At 27.3% G+C, this 13,472-nt stretch overlaps 1 protein-coding gene across 1 annotated transcript in view; it reads left to right on the forward strand.

Annotated features, from left to right (window-relative positions):
- Sec71 (ADP ribosylation factor guanine nucleotide exchange factor Sec71) overlaps positions 1-13,270 on the forward strand; it is a 129,161-nt gene extending 115,891 nt beyond the window's left edge. Inside the window, exons 29-30 of the mRNA XM_075368854.1 lie at positions 3,309-3,565; positions 6,451-13,270. Of these exons, the coding sequence (XP_075224969.1) occupies positions 3,309-3,565; positions 6,451-6,615 (422 nt within the window). The 3' untranslated portion in view covers positions 6,616-13,270. The remainder of the gene's footprint in view (positions 1-3,308; positions 3,566-6,450) is intronic.
- The last annotated feature ends 202 nt before the right edge of the window (positions 13,271-13,472 follow it).

Raw genomic sequence — 13,472 nt, forward strand, 5'->3', positions numbered from 1 at the left:
TTTCATTACTTTCGTTTTGTTCTTGTTTATTTTCATGTGGTAGTTCTTGCGTAGGACTTCATCCATGTCGTTCATTCTTCCTTCTAAATCCTTTTTACTCTCAGCTAGAATTACTATATCATCAGCAAATCATAGCATCTTTATCTTTTCACCTTGTTCTGTTACTCCGGATCTAAATTGTTCTTTAACATCATTAACTGCTAGTTCTATGTAAAGATTAAAACGTAACGGCGATAAGGAACATCCTTGTCGGACTCCCTTTCTTATTACGGCTTCTTTCTTATGTTCTTCAATTATTACTGTTGCTATTTAGTTCCTGTAAATATTAGCAATTGTTCTTCTATCTCTGTATTTGAACCCTAATTTTGTTAAAATCTGAACATTTTATTCCAGTCTACGTTATTGAATGCCTTTTCTAGGTCTATAAATGCCAAGTATGTTGGTTTGTTTTTCTTTAATCTTTCTTCTGCTATTAATCTGAGCCCTAAAATTGCTTCTCTTGTCCCTATATTTTTCCTGAAAGCAAATTGGTCTTCTCCTAACACTTCTCTTCCACTTTTCTCTCAATTCTTCTGTAGAGAATTCTAGTTAAGATTTTTGATGCATGGCTAGTTAAGCTAATTGTTCTGTATTCTTCATATTTATCTGCTCCTGCTTTCTTTGGTATCATTACTATAATATTCTTTTTGATGTCTGATGGAACTTCCCCTTTTTCATAAATATTACACACCAGTTTGTTCAATGTATCAATCACTTCCTCACCTGCACTGCACAGTAATTCTACAAGTATTCTGTCTATTTCAGGAGCCTTACTGCCATTCAAATCATTTAATGCTTTCTTAAATTCAGATCTCAGTATTGTTTCTCCCCTTTCATCCTCTTCAACTTCTTCTTCCTATATAACACCATTTTCTAAATAATTTCCTCCGCATAACTCTTCAATATATTCCACCCACCTATCGACTTCCTTTCATATTATAAATCAGCGTACCATCTTTGTTTAACACATTATTAGATTTTAATTTATCTTCCACAAAATTTTCCTTAACTTTCCTATATACTTTGTCTATTTTACCAATCTTCACTTCTCTTTCCACTTCTGAACACTTTTCTTTAATCTACTCTTCTTTCGCTAGTTTGCACTTCCTGTTTATAGTATTTCTTAATTGTCAATAGTTCCTTTTACCTTCTTCATCACTAGCATTCTTATATTTTCTACGCTCATCCATCAGCTGCAATGTATCTTCTAATATCCAAGGTTTTCTATCAGTTCTCTTTATTCCGCCTAAGTTCGTTTCTGCTGATTTAAGAATTTCCTTTTTAACATTCTCTCATTCTTCTACATTTTCTACCTTATCTTTTTTTACTCGGACCTCTTGCGATGTCCTCCTCAAAAATCTTTTTTACCTTCTCTTCCTTAAGCTTCTCTAAATTCCATCATATCATCTAACACCTTTGTTTCAGGTTTTTAAATCCCAATCTACATTTCATTATCATTAAATTATGGTGGTTATCAATATCTGTTCCAGGGTAAGTTTTGCAGTCAATGAGTTGATGTCTAAATCTTTGCTTAACCATGATGTAAATCTAATACCTTGCAGTATTACCTGGCTTTTTCCATATGTATATTCTTCTGTTATGATTTTTAAACTGGGTATTAGCAATTACTAAATTATACTTCATGCAAAACTCTGTTAGTTGGTCTCCTCTTTCATTCCTTTTGCCCAGCCCATATTCACCCACTATATTTCCTTCCTTGCCTTCTCCAATGCTTGTGTTCCAATCTCCAACTATTATTAAATTTTCATCCCCTTTTATGTGTTTAATTGCTTCATCAATTTCTTCGTATACACACTACTTCATCATCATCATGGGCGCTTGTAGGCTTATAGAAGTTAACAATCATTGTCGGTTTAGGTTTCAATTTTATCCTTATTACAGTGATTCTATCGCTATGTATTTTGAAATACTGTATACTCTTCCCTATTTTCTTGTTCATTACAAAATCTACTCCTGCCTGCTCATTATTTGAAGCTGAGTTAATTATTCTAAAATCATCTGACCAAAAGTCAATTTTCCTATTCCCACCGAACCTCACTAATTCCTACTACATCTACAATTAACCTATCTATTTCCCTCTTTAAATTTTCTAACCTACCAACCTTTTTTAGAGTTCTAACATTCCACACTCCATCTCATTTTAATTTTCTGATGACCCCTTCCTTAGTAGTCCCCACTGGAGATCTAAACGGTGGACTAGTTTACCTCGAATATTTTATCAATGAAGGCGCCTCCAGCTTTGTTATATGAAAAATGCAGAGAGCTACATTTTCTTGGAAAAAATAGTTTTGCTATGGCTTTCAGCTGTGCAGTACTCAGAGGATTGAGTGATGTTGATATGACCATTTAAGTTGTTCTAACCTATGCCCTTAACAACTACTGAAAGAGCTGCTGCCCTCTTTCAGGAATCATTCCTTAGTCTGGCTCTCAACAGGTACCTCTCCAATGTGGTTGCACCTTACAATCGGCAAGGTCTCATGATTCATAGAGGGAAAAATATAGAATAAAAGTGGAAGTTAAAAAGTAACAATAAAACAATCATAAATGAATAGATCAACAATCAAGTGGATGTCCTTATCAAGAACCTTAATTTACTGAAAGCAAGAAATAAAATTAAATTTAAATTAAATAAAATTAAGAGATAAGTATAACCAACCGTTAATATCAAACAAGAAGAAGCCAGAAAAGCATGACATCAAATATAGGGAGGGGCATTGACTAAATGTTACATAAAGACTAACAGAAATTTAAAAGTACAAGTACAATTAGTTTTGACTATGGAGGTATTCTGAAACGCATCAACATGTAATAAAAGAATGAAGCTAAGAAAGATAAACTGTACACAACATAGAAATTATAATGGTGTTACATTATAGAAAATACCCAACATAGAAAATAGTCGCAACATAGAAAATATAATAACAATGATTATCCTAATAACAGTTTTGTTCAAATAAGATTACTTGTTATTCTTTACTAAACTTGTTGAAATAATTTTGGTATTTTAATAAAAAAAATTGTTATATGGAAAATTATTATACTTAGTTTCCTGGTTCCATGTCTTTTTTCTGAAATTTTTAAATTCTTTTAAAATAAGAGTTATATAACTGGTATCATTTATTCGGTTGAAATTGTATTACATCTTGAAAAAATATACAAATATTATATTTTAATACATTTCTCATTGTGTTTAATGAAATGTAGTTTTTAAATACATTTCAGTTTTTAAATATTTTATTCTATTCTAGGTTTCAAAGGATCAGCGAAGCCAAATCTCTTACAACAAGAAACACAGAGTCTTGCTTGTGTATTAAGAATACTTTTTAAAATGGCAAGTGATGAATCGCACAGTAATTCATGGCCAACAGTCCAATCTCGACTTTTGGATATCTGTCGTGAAGCTCTAAGCTATTTTCTTAATCTTCAGTCTGAAGCTCATCGTGAAGCTTGGACATGCTTGTTGCTGCTTGTATTGACACGTATACTTAAAATGCCTGATGACAAGGTATACTTTTTGCATTCTAACTTTGATACTTGTATGTTAATAAGTTTTATGTCTGTATTTTTTTTAAGAATCTAAAACAATTAAAATATCGCTATAGTGAAGTAATTCAGTTTTTTGAGGGAAGGAAAAAGTTAGGTCATCTATGTTTAGTATATGAAGTGAAGTTAAAAAATTATATTTTGGAAAAAATTAAATATTGAATTCTCACACAGTGTTAAACAGTGTAATGTTTGGTATAGCTAACGTTTATTTGAATTTTTTATTCCTGTCGATGTAATTTTTTTTTTTATAATTATTAATAATTTGGTCGATAGATTTATTTTTACAAGTATTTAAAATAATGTACACATATTGAATAAAGTCATTGATTGAAAAAAATATTATTAATGTTAATGACATACAAAACGATTGAAGCAGGTTCTAAAGTAATGCTTTTAATACCTACATATCACTTATTTTCCATCAAAAATACATATCTTGTTTTTTTATTAAATAGTTACGTTTTTACAATTAAAAAGAATTTTCTTGAAATTTACATACTAAATTAGTTAGTAGTGTAGACAATACACTTGGATGCAGTTTCATCCACAAGTATATACATTACTCAGTTTCTAATAGCTACAACTTCCATAGTATCATCATTTAAAATAATATTTTGCAAAAATATTCTCTGTTAAATGCAGCATACCAAATTTAATATAATTTAGCTAAGAAATCCATTATTATACGTTGTCAGTTATAATGCACAATTAAAAGTTTATATAAACTTGTAATTAAAACTTTAATGAGTAGCTTTTATGTGAACTTTAAAAGAAATAATGTCAAGATTTCTTGTATTCTTTTCAGCAGAATATTTTTTAAAAAATTTATAATTAAAACAAAATGGTTTGAAATTATCATGTAAATTTTACCATTACACCTAATATCTCATAATTTGTTTTATTTAAACAAGTTAGATTTAAGAATGATTAGATTGACTTCTTTTTCTAAATATGTTGAAAATGCCTTGTCGTAGTTGAAGTTATTCAGTAGAGTGTACATGTTGACAAGGTTTAAATGCATATCTGACCAAATTAATATGGCCGTGCTAAAGCCTTGTTTATAACAGCTTATATTTGTTAATTATAAGGACTTATATTTTGTTACAAGGATACAGTTTGATCTTGCTTGATCTGTTCGGTTGCTGTTCAGCATACAAGGAAAGTCAGTAAATGCATATATATGATGATTAAAAACAAATACTCTGTGAGATATTTTGTTGAAAACCATTTTTTTTTTTTTTCAATTTAACTTCCACTGACATTGATATCATTTTCTCATCATTAATTCATCAATATTCTCCTGAGTTAATCAGTTGTGTCTATGGCTGACACAATGAAGTAATCCTCCTCTACTCAGTAAACCTTTTCATTTTCTTCAAATTGTCTAAACCATCAATAGAATTTCACAATAGGATACAGCACGGGTTACAAGTAGAACAGTAAATACCTAAATCTATTCCAACAGCTAGATCGTACTTTTTTCCTTTTCCTTGATCCCCCATCACCATTAATTATTTTTCAGTGCAAGTCAGATTTTAATAGCTTTTCTATGCTGAGGACACCAAGATGAGATGATTCTTCCAGTATCTAGTGTGTGAGCTGTCTGTGGTCTAAAAATGAGTCATAGATGAAGTGAATATTAGATAAAGTTTTGCATTCTAATTTTCTTTCTAATAATGAGGCAACATTATCTTTTTATTCCTAGGAAGCAGACTAGCAGCACTCATCGGGAATATCAAAACATCAACTACAGCTTTACCGGCTGTGAGTGTCCCCTTAAATTTTTTTCTAGTGACAAAAGATGTTATAATTTTGTTAAATATTTACTTTGGAATGGTAGATATGCACTGTCATCTGTTCCCCCTCCTGTTAAAGCCCAACAGGGCTAGGAATGGGGGGGTGGCGACCGGGACGTCACTAGTCTTCCCCTACGGGGATAGGATGCCTCTGTTCCCCAGTAATAATCCTGTTAATTTCTTCTTTTTCATCAGCATACCGAGAAAGATGTTTCAAGTGCAGTCTCAAATTTGTCTGTATTCCTAATCTGTTATCCAGACACCCACTGCGTACTGACATCAGAAATTCAAATAATTATGCTTTATGTTGTTGAAATTATGAAAACACTTTTTTGAAGCCGCTATGCCGTCTTATCATTACCATTACTCACCTCTCAGCTCAAATCATCTTTACCTGCCGCACTATTGGCTCTGTCACAGTTTGAACAGAACAACTACGTTGTTCTTTATTGACTGTTTTACAAACATCCTCGATAAAATTAGTTGACCCCCATTGTGTATCACTTTACAACTACATCCTACCACTAGCAGGAAACATTTTCATACAGATATTCTTTACACGAAATCCTTATGCCTGCTTGCCTACAATATACTGTTCTTTCTTCTGCTAAAGAATAACTGCATGTCTGTCAACCTTCTAATTTACACTTTTCAAGTATGATCATCAATTTTAAACTGAACTCTATGAACACTATTTTTAAGCTGTACACTATGCATCGGCTACCTAATGCCAACTAAGACTGAAGTCTGATCTTGCTACCACCAATATTACAGTTAGAAACTACTTACATAATTTTCAGCAATCCTCAGTTTGTTTATCGTCTATTTAACTTTATACATTTAGAATATAGCAGTAACAGTAATTTATGTTACAATTTTACATTTAAACTGTTACAGTAAATTTCAGAATACTAATAAATATGTTGCATACTTCCTTAAAGTGAAAGTATATTATATAGTTAAAAAGGTGGTTTTTTTATTTTCGTTGTAATTAATTTATGAACATAATTTGGTTTTATTTTAATGATAATGAGTTTTTCTTTTTCAGTTTGCAGCGCATGCAGCCAGTTATTATCCTTTATTATGTGAATTAATGTGTTTTGATTTAAAACCTGAATTAAGATCTGTACTTAGAAGATTTTTCTTGAGGATCGGACCAGTTTTTAATATTTCTAAACCGTTGCAGCAGCAAGTATCTACTACTGTACACTAGTCATATATGGAAAAAAGAATAATATTTTTAAAAAACATAAAAATGGAAGGATGTAAGTGAAGGATGGAATAAAAATAGGTTAAAAAAAAGAATTTATTTTTACACGTTAGTCATACTTATAATTATGATGATAATAATTATTATTTTATATTTGAAGAATATTTATAAGAATTATTTTAATCAGTAGAGATGGTATGACATATGATGAATTTGTAGTTTTTAAGAGAAATTTGTTTTATTGATTTATTTGTCATTAATAATTGTTTATCCCTGAATTAATAATTATAGTAGCCTTCTAATTAGTACACGATTATGATAATTAGTTAATCGATTCATTAATAAGTACACTATAATTCTTCTATTTATAAAAGAACACCAGTTAACTTTAATCAGCAGTATAAGGTTACATAACGTCATAAATATTAATTGTAGCTTAATTTTTGAGAATCATATTTAGTAATTTTTTTTTTCAACAAAAATACAATTATACATACTGTAATTTACAATTATTTTGCTTTTTGTTATTGTATATCATTTATTTGAAATCCTTATCTAGAAAAATTAAATTTATTTACACGATACTTCATTAATTAATTTTGGTTTTACAGATTTACTTTTTAATATTTCAATTGATCTCTTAAAGAAGTTTTATGAAAAAAAATCTATAAATATGTATTTATGTATTAAAGTTTTTTTTTGTTTAAATTGTATAATTTGTTATACTTTAAGTCAAATACAGTATTAAAAATCCTTAATAGTGATTTAATTTTGTTTTACTAACAGGACATTTTAAATTAGTAGAAATATTCTTTACTATTTTATTTACAACTCTGTATTGAAAATCTATCCTTTGAATATTGAAAATCTATCCTTTGAAAGAATTAAATATAGACAAAATATTTAATAATAAGCATCTGTCTATATAAATTTAAAAACTGGAGGGGCAAGATTCCTTAAGATAGATCTGTAGTTAATAGTTAATGATAGCTCAGAATCCGCTTGTACCTATAAGCCGTAATTCATTTTTCATTGCGCAGTGATGTATGATGAATTTCACATTTTCCCATAAATATGTTAGTCATCGACTAACGTGTTTGTGTTTACCACTTACACATATTTTGAAAAGTGAGTTTAGCAGTCCTAGCTAAAATCATTATTATTAAGCAAATTAAATAGTGAATTATTGACTTTGGGCTGAGTAAGAACGAAAATTAGGTACATCAAACTAGAATAGAAAGAATACTTATATCGTTTTTGTACTCATTAATTATTATTGGATTTTTTTTATCATTGACATTATCAATAGGTACCCTATGTAATTAATTTCATACATCTTTTATAAATTAAGTTTGTCTTAACTACCTTTGTATATTCATTATATTTTCCATTTTATCGTAAAAGATAATGTACGTTACCAAAATAGATTTTTTTTATCCTAAAATAATGTTACAAATACTTAAAAATCACTGATAATAAAAGCCAAAATAATACTTGAGGTTCTCGCATATTGTATCAATCAAAAGACATTTGTAACGATTATTATTTTACATTTTATAAATTACATTAACTCATGGTTGAAAGTCTTGTACCTCTATGTATTAATAATATGTTTTGTACCAATTTCTTTTACAGTTAATCCTATTAACACTGTCAGCTGTTCTACAAACCTGAAGCAGCTTTCATGATTTTACTGTATTAAGAATATTCTTGTAGACAGTCCTTTTTTACCTTTTCCACATACGTGTTACCAGTACACACTAGTCTAGTAAAAAATGTTCTCTATTATTAAAACCTCGATCAGGTAATACCGATTAATCAATTGCAAACATGTTCAGATGAATAATTGCAATTGTTGTTTAATGTATTATACACAAATTTTATGTTCAGATAAACTTATTGCAAATTTTTTATGGTTTTTGTAATTCACTCGTTGAATTTTTTTCTGTAGGGTGAATGTATGAATTTCTGACCAGTTAAAATTTTTTAAATTTTGCAGTAAATCAACTGTTCAATTATAAAGAAATTTCATAATATAATTTGAAAATTTTATTTTTATATAGTTTATTATTGCTTGAAATTGGGTTATTGATTTTTTTTTTTTTTTTTGAAAAGTTACAAAATCACCAATAACCCCGACCACTTTCACCAATTACCGGCCACAACTGGTTACCTACCAATAATAAGTAAGTTTCATGAATTAAATATATTGATATTAAAATCAATATATTTAATTCATGAAAAAAATATATAATCTAATTCATGAAAGTTTAAAGAATAATTTTATTTAATGTATCAAACCTTTCAATTATAGTTCCACGCAACACAGGTTTTATATACAGGTTTAAAAAAATAACATTTTCATGGAACTAAATTTTTATGTAAATGAGGTTACAAAACATGTTAATTTTCTTGTTATAGAGCTTACTACTGAACATTAAAACTTTTTAAATTAACATAAAAAAAAACAAAAAAAATTTCCTTCTTGTACCATCAAACAGTTTAGGTTGTAGTAAGCATACTATTTGGTGTCCATCAATGGTTGATGTGTCTAGAATGACCAGGAAAATAATTTTGTCAAATTTTTTTTTTTTTTAGACAAAACTGAAATTTCATTTTCCTGTACACTTAAAATATTTAATACTAAAAAAAGACATCAACATGAGATTAATCATATGTAACTATGAATAGTTGTGAGTTTTATAATCCAATTTATTTCTTACACTATCTTGTTTAAACCCCCCTCCCCACGTACGGGCTAAAAAATAATATTTTGTTATCATGGCATCGGTATTATTTCTGCCATACAACACTGCATTACTGAACCCCATGTTAATTATAAAAATATGACACAAGAAACAATTAAGAAAATATTAAAGGTAATTTTATTTTTTGCAAATGAAATGGAATAAAAATAATTATTATTATACAGTATTAGAGAGTATATATTTTTCTCAAAACATTTTTTCTTGGTCATTTTTTAGTTTTAGAAGATTTAATTAATAAACTTTCTATTTTATCTGAAAAAAAATTAAAAGTATGTCCATATGTATCCTTATGTAATGATTTGTGTTTAAATTTACATTTTAAAAATAGTAGGAGACCTAGCTTTGCTGATAAGTATCTAACTGCTAGTTTGGTTTTATGTGCTCTTCTAGACAGGAAATACAGTGTTTCCTAACAGGCCTATAGGTAGTCACCACCCCCTTTGTAACCATAACTGGTGAGCAATTGCCTCAACAGTTATTAGAAGATGTCAAAATTACATCACAAATAGAGACAGGGTGGCAGCTAACAGAATTGAAATTTTACTTCTAATTAGAAAGTGTGAAGGATATGAAGGAAGAGAAAGATCAGTCTCACAGAAGATGCCCAATCAGTTGTTAATCTATCTGTCCAGTATGTATGCAGTGATTTGGAACAGTGACTAATGATAGTTTATGAACCTATTAGTTGTAGGTTCCTAATCTTAATGTAGATATCCCAGATAATAAATACAACATCTGAAATTTAATTCAAAAACATATTAGTTATAAATATGATCATAGCAAATTAAATTTACTTAGAAAAGTTTTGAATAAAATAGTGTTAAATAAAATAATTTTTATTTTATTTTTTGTTAGTAAATTCTGTTAATTACTTTCTTTTTTTTTGATTAGCATTGTTATTATAGAAATTTTTATAAATATATAATTGTTGCATAATTATTAAAAATATAATATTGTTTAAAGTATTATTGTTTGGATAATGGATGTACTCTTGCGTAGCTATTTGTAGTTTTATTTAGATTTTATATTGTTATGGATTTATTGTTGAAATATTGTTTTACCATCAGTTTTTAACTATTTACATTGAAGTTACTTTTGTGTTATTAATATTATTTTATTAATAATTGTTATTATTATATTTTTTTTTTTTTTTTTGTATACTTCCAAACTCCGTTTTTATCTACTTGCATTTGTATTTAAATTTAGTTTAAGAAAATACTGTTTTGTCACGTAGTAAATAGGATTACTTCTTCAAAGTAAAAAAAAAAAACTATTTTTCCTTCAATCAAACAGATTTCATCATTAGTTTTCTGTTTTTTATTGTGTAATCAGAGGTATTATTTTTAAATGTAAATGCATTAATTTTTCACTTATTGGCTTATTTGGATCCAGTTCCCCTATAACTGTAATAAAAAGGATTAAGAAATTTTATTTCACTCGTCCCAATTTGGATCCCAAATTAATAGGAAATAGGAAAAGGTTTATAACATTCTATATTTTATAATTTTCTATCCGTTGACAAGGTAGCCTCCTTAAGAGAAAGGTATTTATAGACCCCTGATGAAATTTGGAAAATAGTTTAATTTTTGTTTTTTACATATCAAAATTTACAACATTCATTTAATTGAATGTTTTTAATCCAAACATAATTATTAAGCAGGCCTCCATTGATTCATACATGAACAAAGTAGAAATAATATTTATTGACTCTGTATATATTTTTTTTATTTGAGTGTGTATTCAAAAGAGTAGCGTAATCTATTAATCTCAGATAAGTATAAACTCTTATTTATTATGAACCGACTTAGCTTATCCCTAAAACTGGCAGGTACTAAAATATTTCACAAATATGTGCCAATTTACTCAGAAATTAATAACCTGTTATTTGTCAAAGAAAGTCTTTTTAGGCGAAACATTTTTTCTATAGAGATCAAGTATTTACAGATATTTGTTTTCTAAAATTTCATAAAGAAAAGGAAAAAATCCGAATATTAAATGTGTAAAAGTAGAAATATGCTCTCTGAAATGATTTGGCACAATTTTCCTTTACCACCACACACCATATATATATTTTAATTAAACTAATTTTCCCCTAACAAGGCACAATCGCTTAAAAATACACTTAACATATACATAATTTGTACATAAAGAAAAAGAAATTTATTTATTCTGAATCATTGAACGATTCTTCTATTTCAAAATAATTCATCAGAAAAATATAATAAATTTTCAACAAAAATGAATACTGTATGTAAAGAAAGAAAAAATTCATCAACAGATATTTTTAAAAAACTGTTTCTTTGAATTATTTTTATATCGTGAATTAAAATGTCATAAATAAAAAACTAATATTAATTAGATTTGAAAATATGTAACCAGAATTATAAGTAATAAGATTTAGTAAATTTCTACACTAAGATTTTCTGATAACTGCTATCAATACATGTGAACAAAGAGTCAATTTTTCAACTGTTGGTTCTGGGGTTAAAATGGTGAATAAAGTTAAAAATGTTATTGAAGTGTTATAACTAGACTTAAGTCTGCGTGTATTATGAAATTAATTAATTTCTGTTCTTAGGTTTGTTAATAGTGTTTAATGTTAATATTAAAACCAGGAACAGCCTTGTACTTTTCTGTTATGTTATAATTCATACATAAACTTTTTTTTTTAATTAAAAAAAATTTTTTTTTTGTTAATATGAAATTGTTTTAGCATCGGATGCATACAACCCCTGTAAGATTGAACCCAATACTGACTAAATAAATGGCTGACTGTCATTACATCACAGAAGTTTCTATTAATTAAACCTTCTCTTTTATAAATATCTAATTTTTTTTATAAGAATGATTAATTTTTTAAAAAAACAAAGAAAACGTTATTGTAATTGTTATAAGAAAGTAATGTAAAAGAGTAAATAGAGTAGAACTTGTTATACTTGAAAATTTTTTTTTTCTAAATTACAAGCCGTTAATTATGTTTCCATTTTATATTTGAATAATTCCAGTATTCATTATGTCTTTCAAATTAGTCTATTGCTTTTAACATCAGCCAATTTTATGTCTACTTTTATTCTAAAATATATTTTACATAAGTTCATTGTTGCCTGTACAATTTCTAACAGTGGTCTCCAAAAGCAAATACATCTCAAGTGTATTTTTTACTAAAGAATACTTTAAAAAATTAAATATATAAATTATGTTAAATACTTGGCCCAAAATTATATATTTACATAGACCTGTGGAGGTGTGTTTAATTGAGCTTCTAATTTTAATTTTTACCTCATTTACTGTTAAGATTTTCCATAAAAATAGTAAAATAATATGTAAAACTATATAGGGAAAACTTGTCTAATTTTGAGTAGACAAATGTTCTATGTTCAAGAAAAGGGTTACGTACAATTTTACAGAGTAATTTTGACATAGAGAAATGTATTTTTTCTCATACACATACAATAGGGATTTTTTTTTTAACAAATCAAGGTGAAGGTGTTTTATTGTGCACTGGAAACAAACACTGTATTGAATTATTGTTAACTTGCAATTTCAGAGTATTATTTTTTTTCTTTTAATTGTATGTTTAATTAATTTTATAGTATTAGTTTTAATTTATATTATATTTTTATTGTTATAAAAAATTGTGTAATTACTATTTTTGTAGTCAATGTAATATTTCAAGTGTAATATATATAATTATATTTAGTAAATGGTTGTTTTTTGTTTTTTTTGTAGTAAGTAAATTATTTTGTTGTAACTGCTCATTAGTGATTTATCTGATAGGTATTATATTTATGATTATTCATTTATTTAAATTTCTGAGATATTGTTATCATTTAGCATGTAGTTAATATATATATATATACAGGTTAAAGGACGTAAAAAAAAAATATATATATATATATATATATATATATATATATATATATAGTGGTTATGTTATTAAATATAATATAAAAAGCAAATATTCAGTTTTTTTTTTTTGTTACAATTTATTGTAAATGTTTATTAATAAGCGAGTATCATCATATTATAATTAGTTACAGTTTAAAAACTGAGGTTAACTATTATTACTATTTTAATGCAAACATTATAAGT

Source organism: Lycorma delicatula, chromosome 6 (assembly GCF_047948215.1).
Source record: "Lycorma delicatula isolate Av1 chromosome 6, ASM4794821v1, whole genome shotgun sequence".
NCBI classification, from domain to species: domain Eukaryota; kingdom Metazoa; phylum Arthropoda; class Insecta; order Hemiptera; family Fulgoridae; genus Lycorma; species Lycorma delicatula.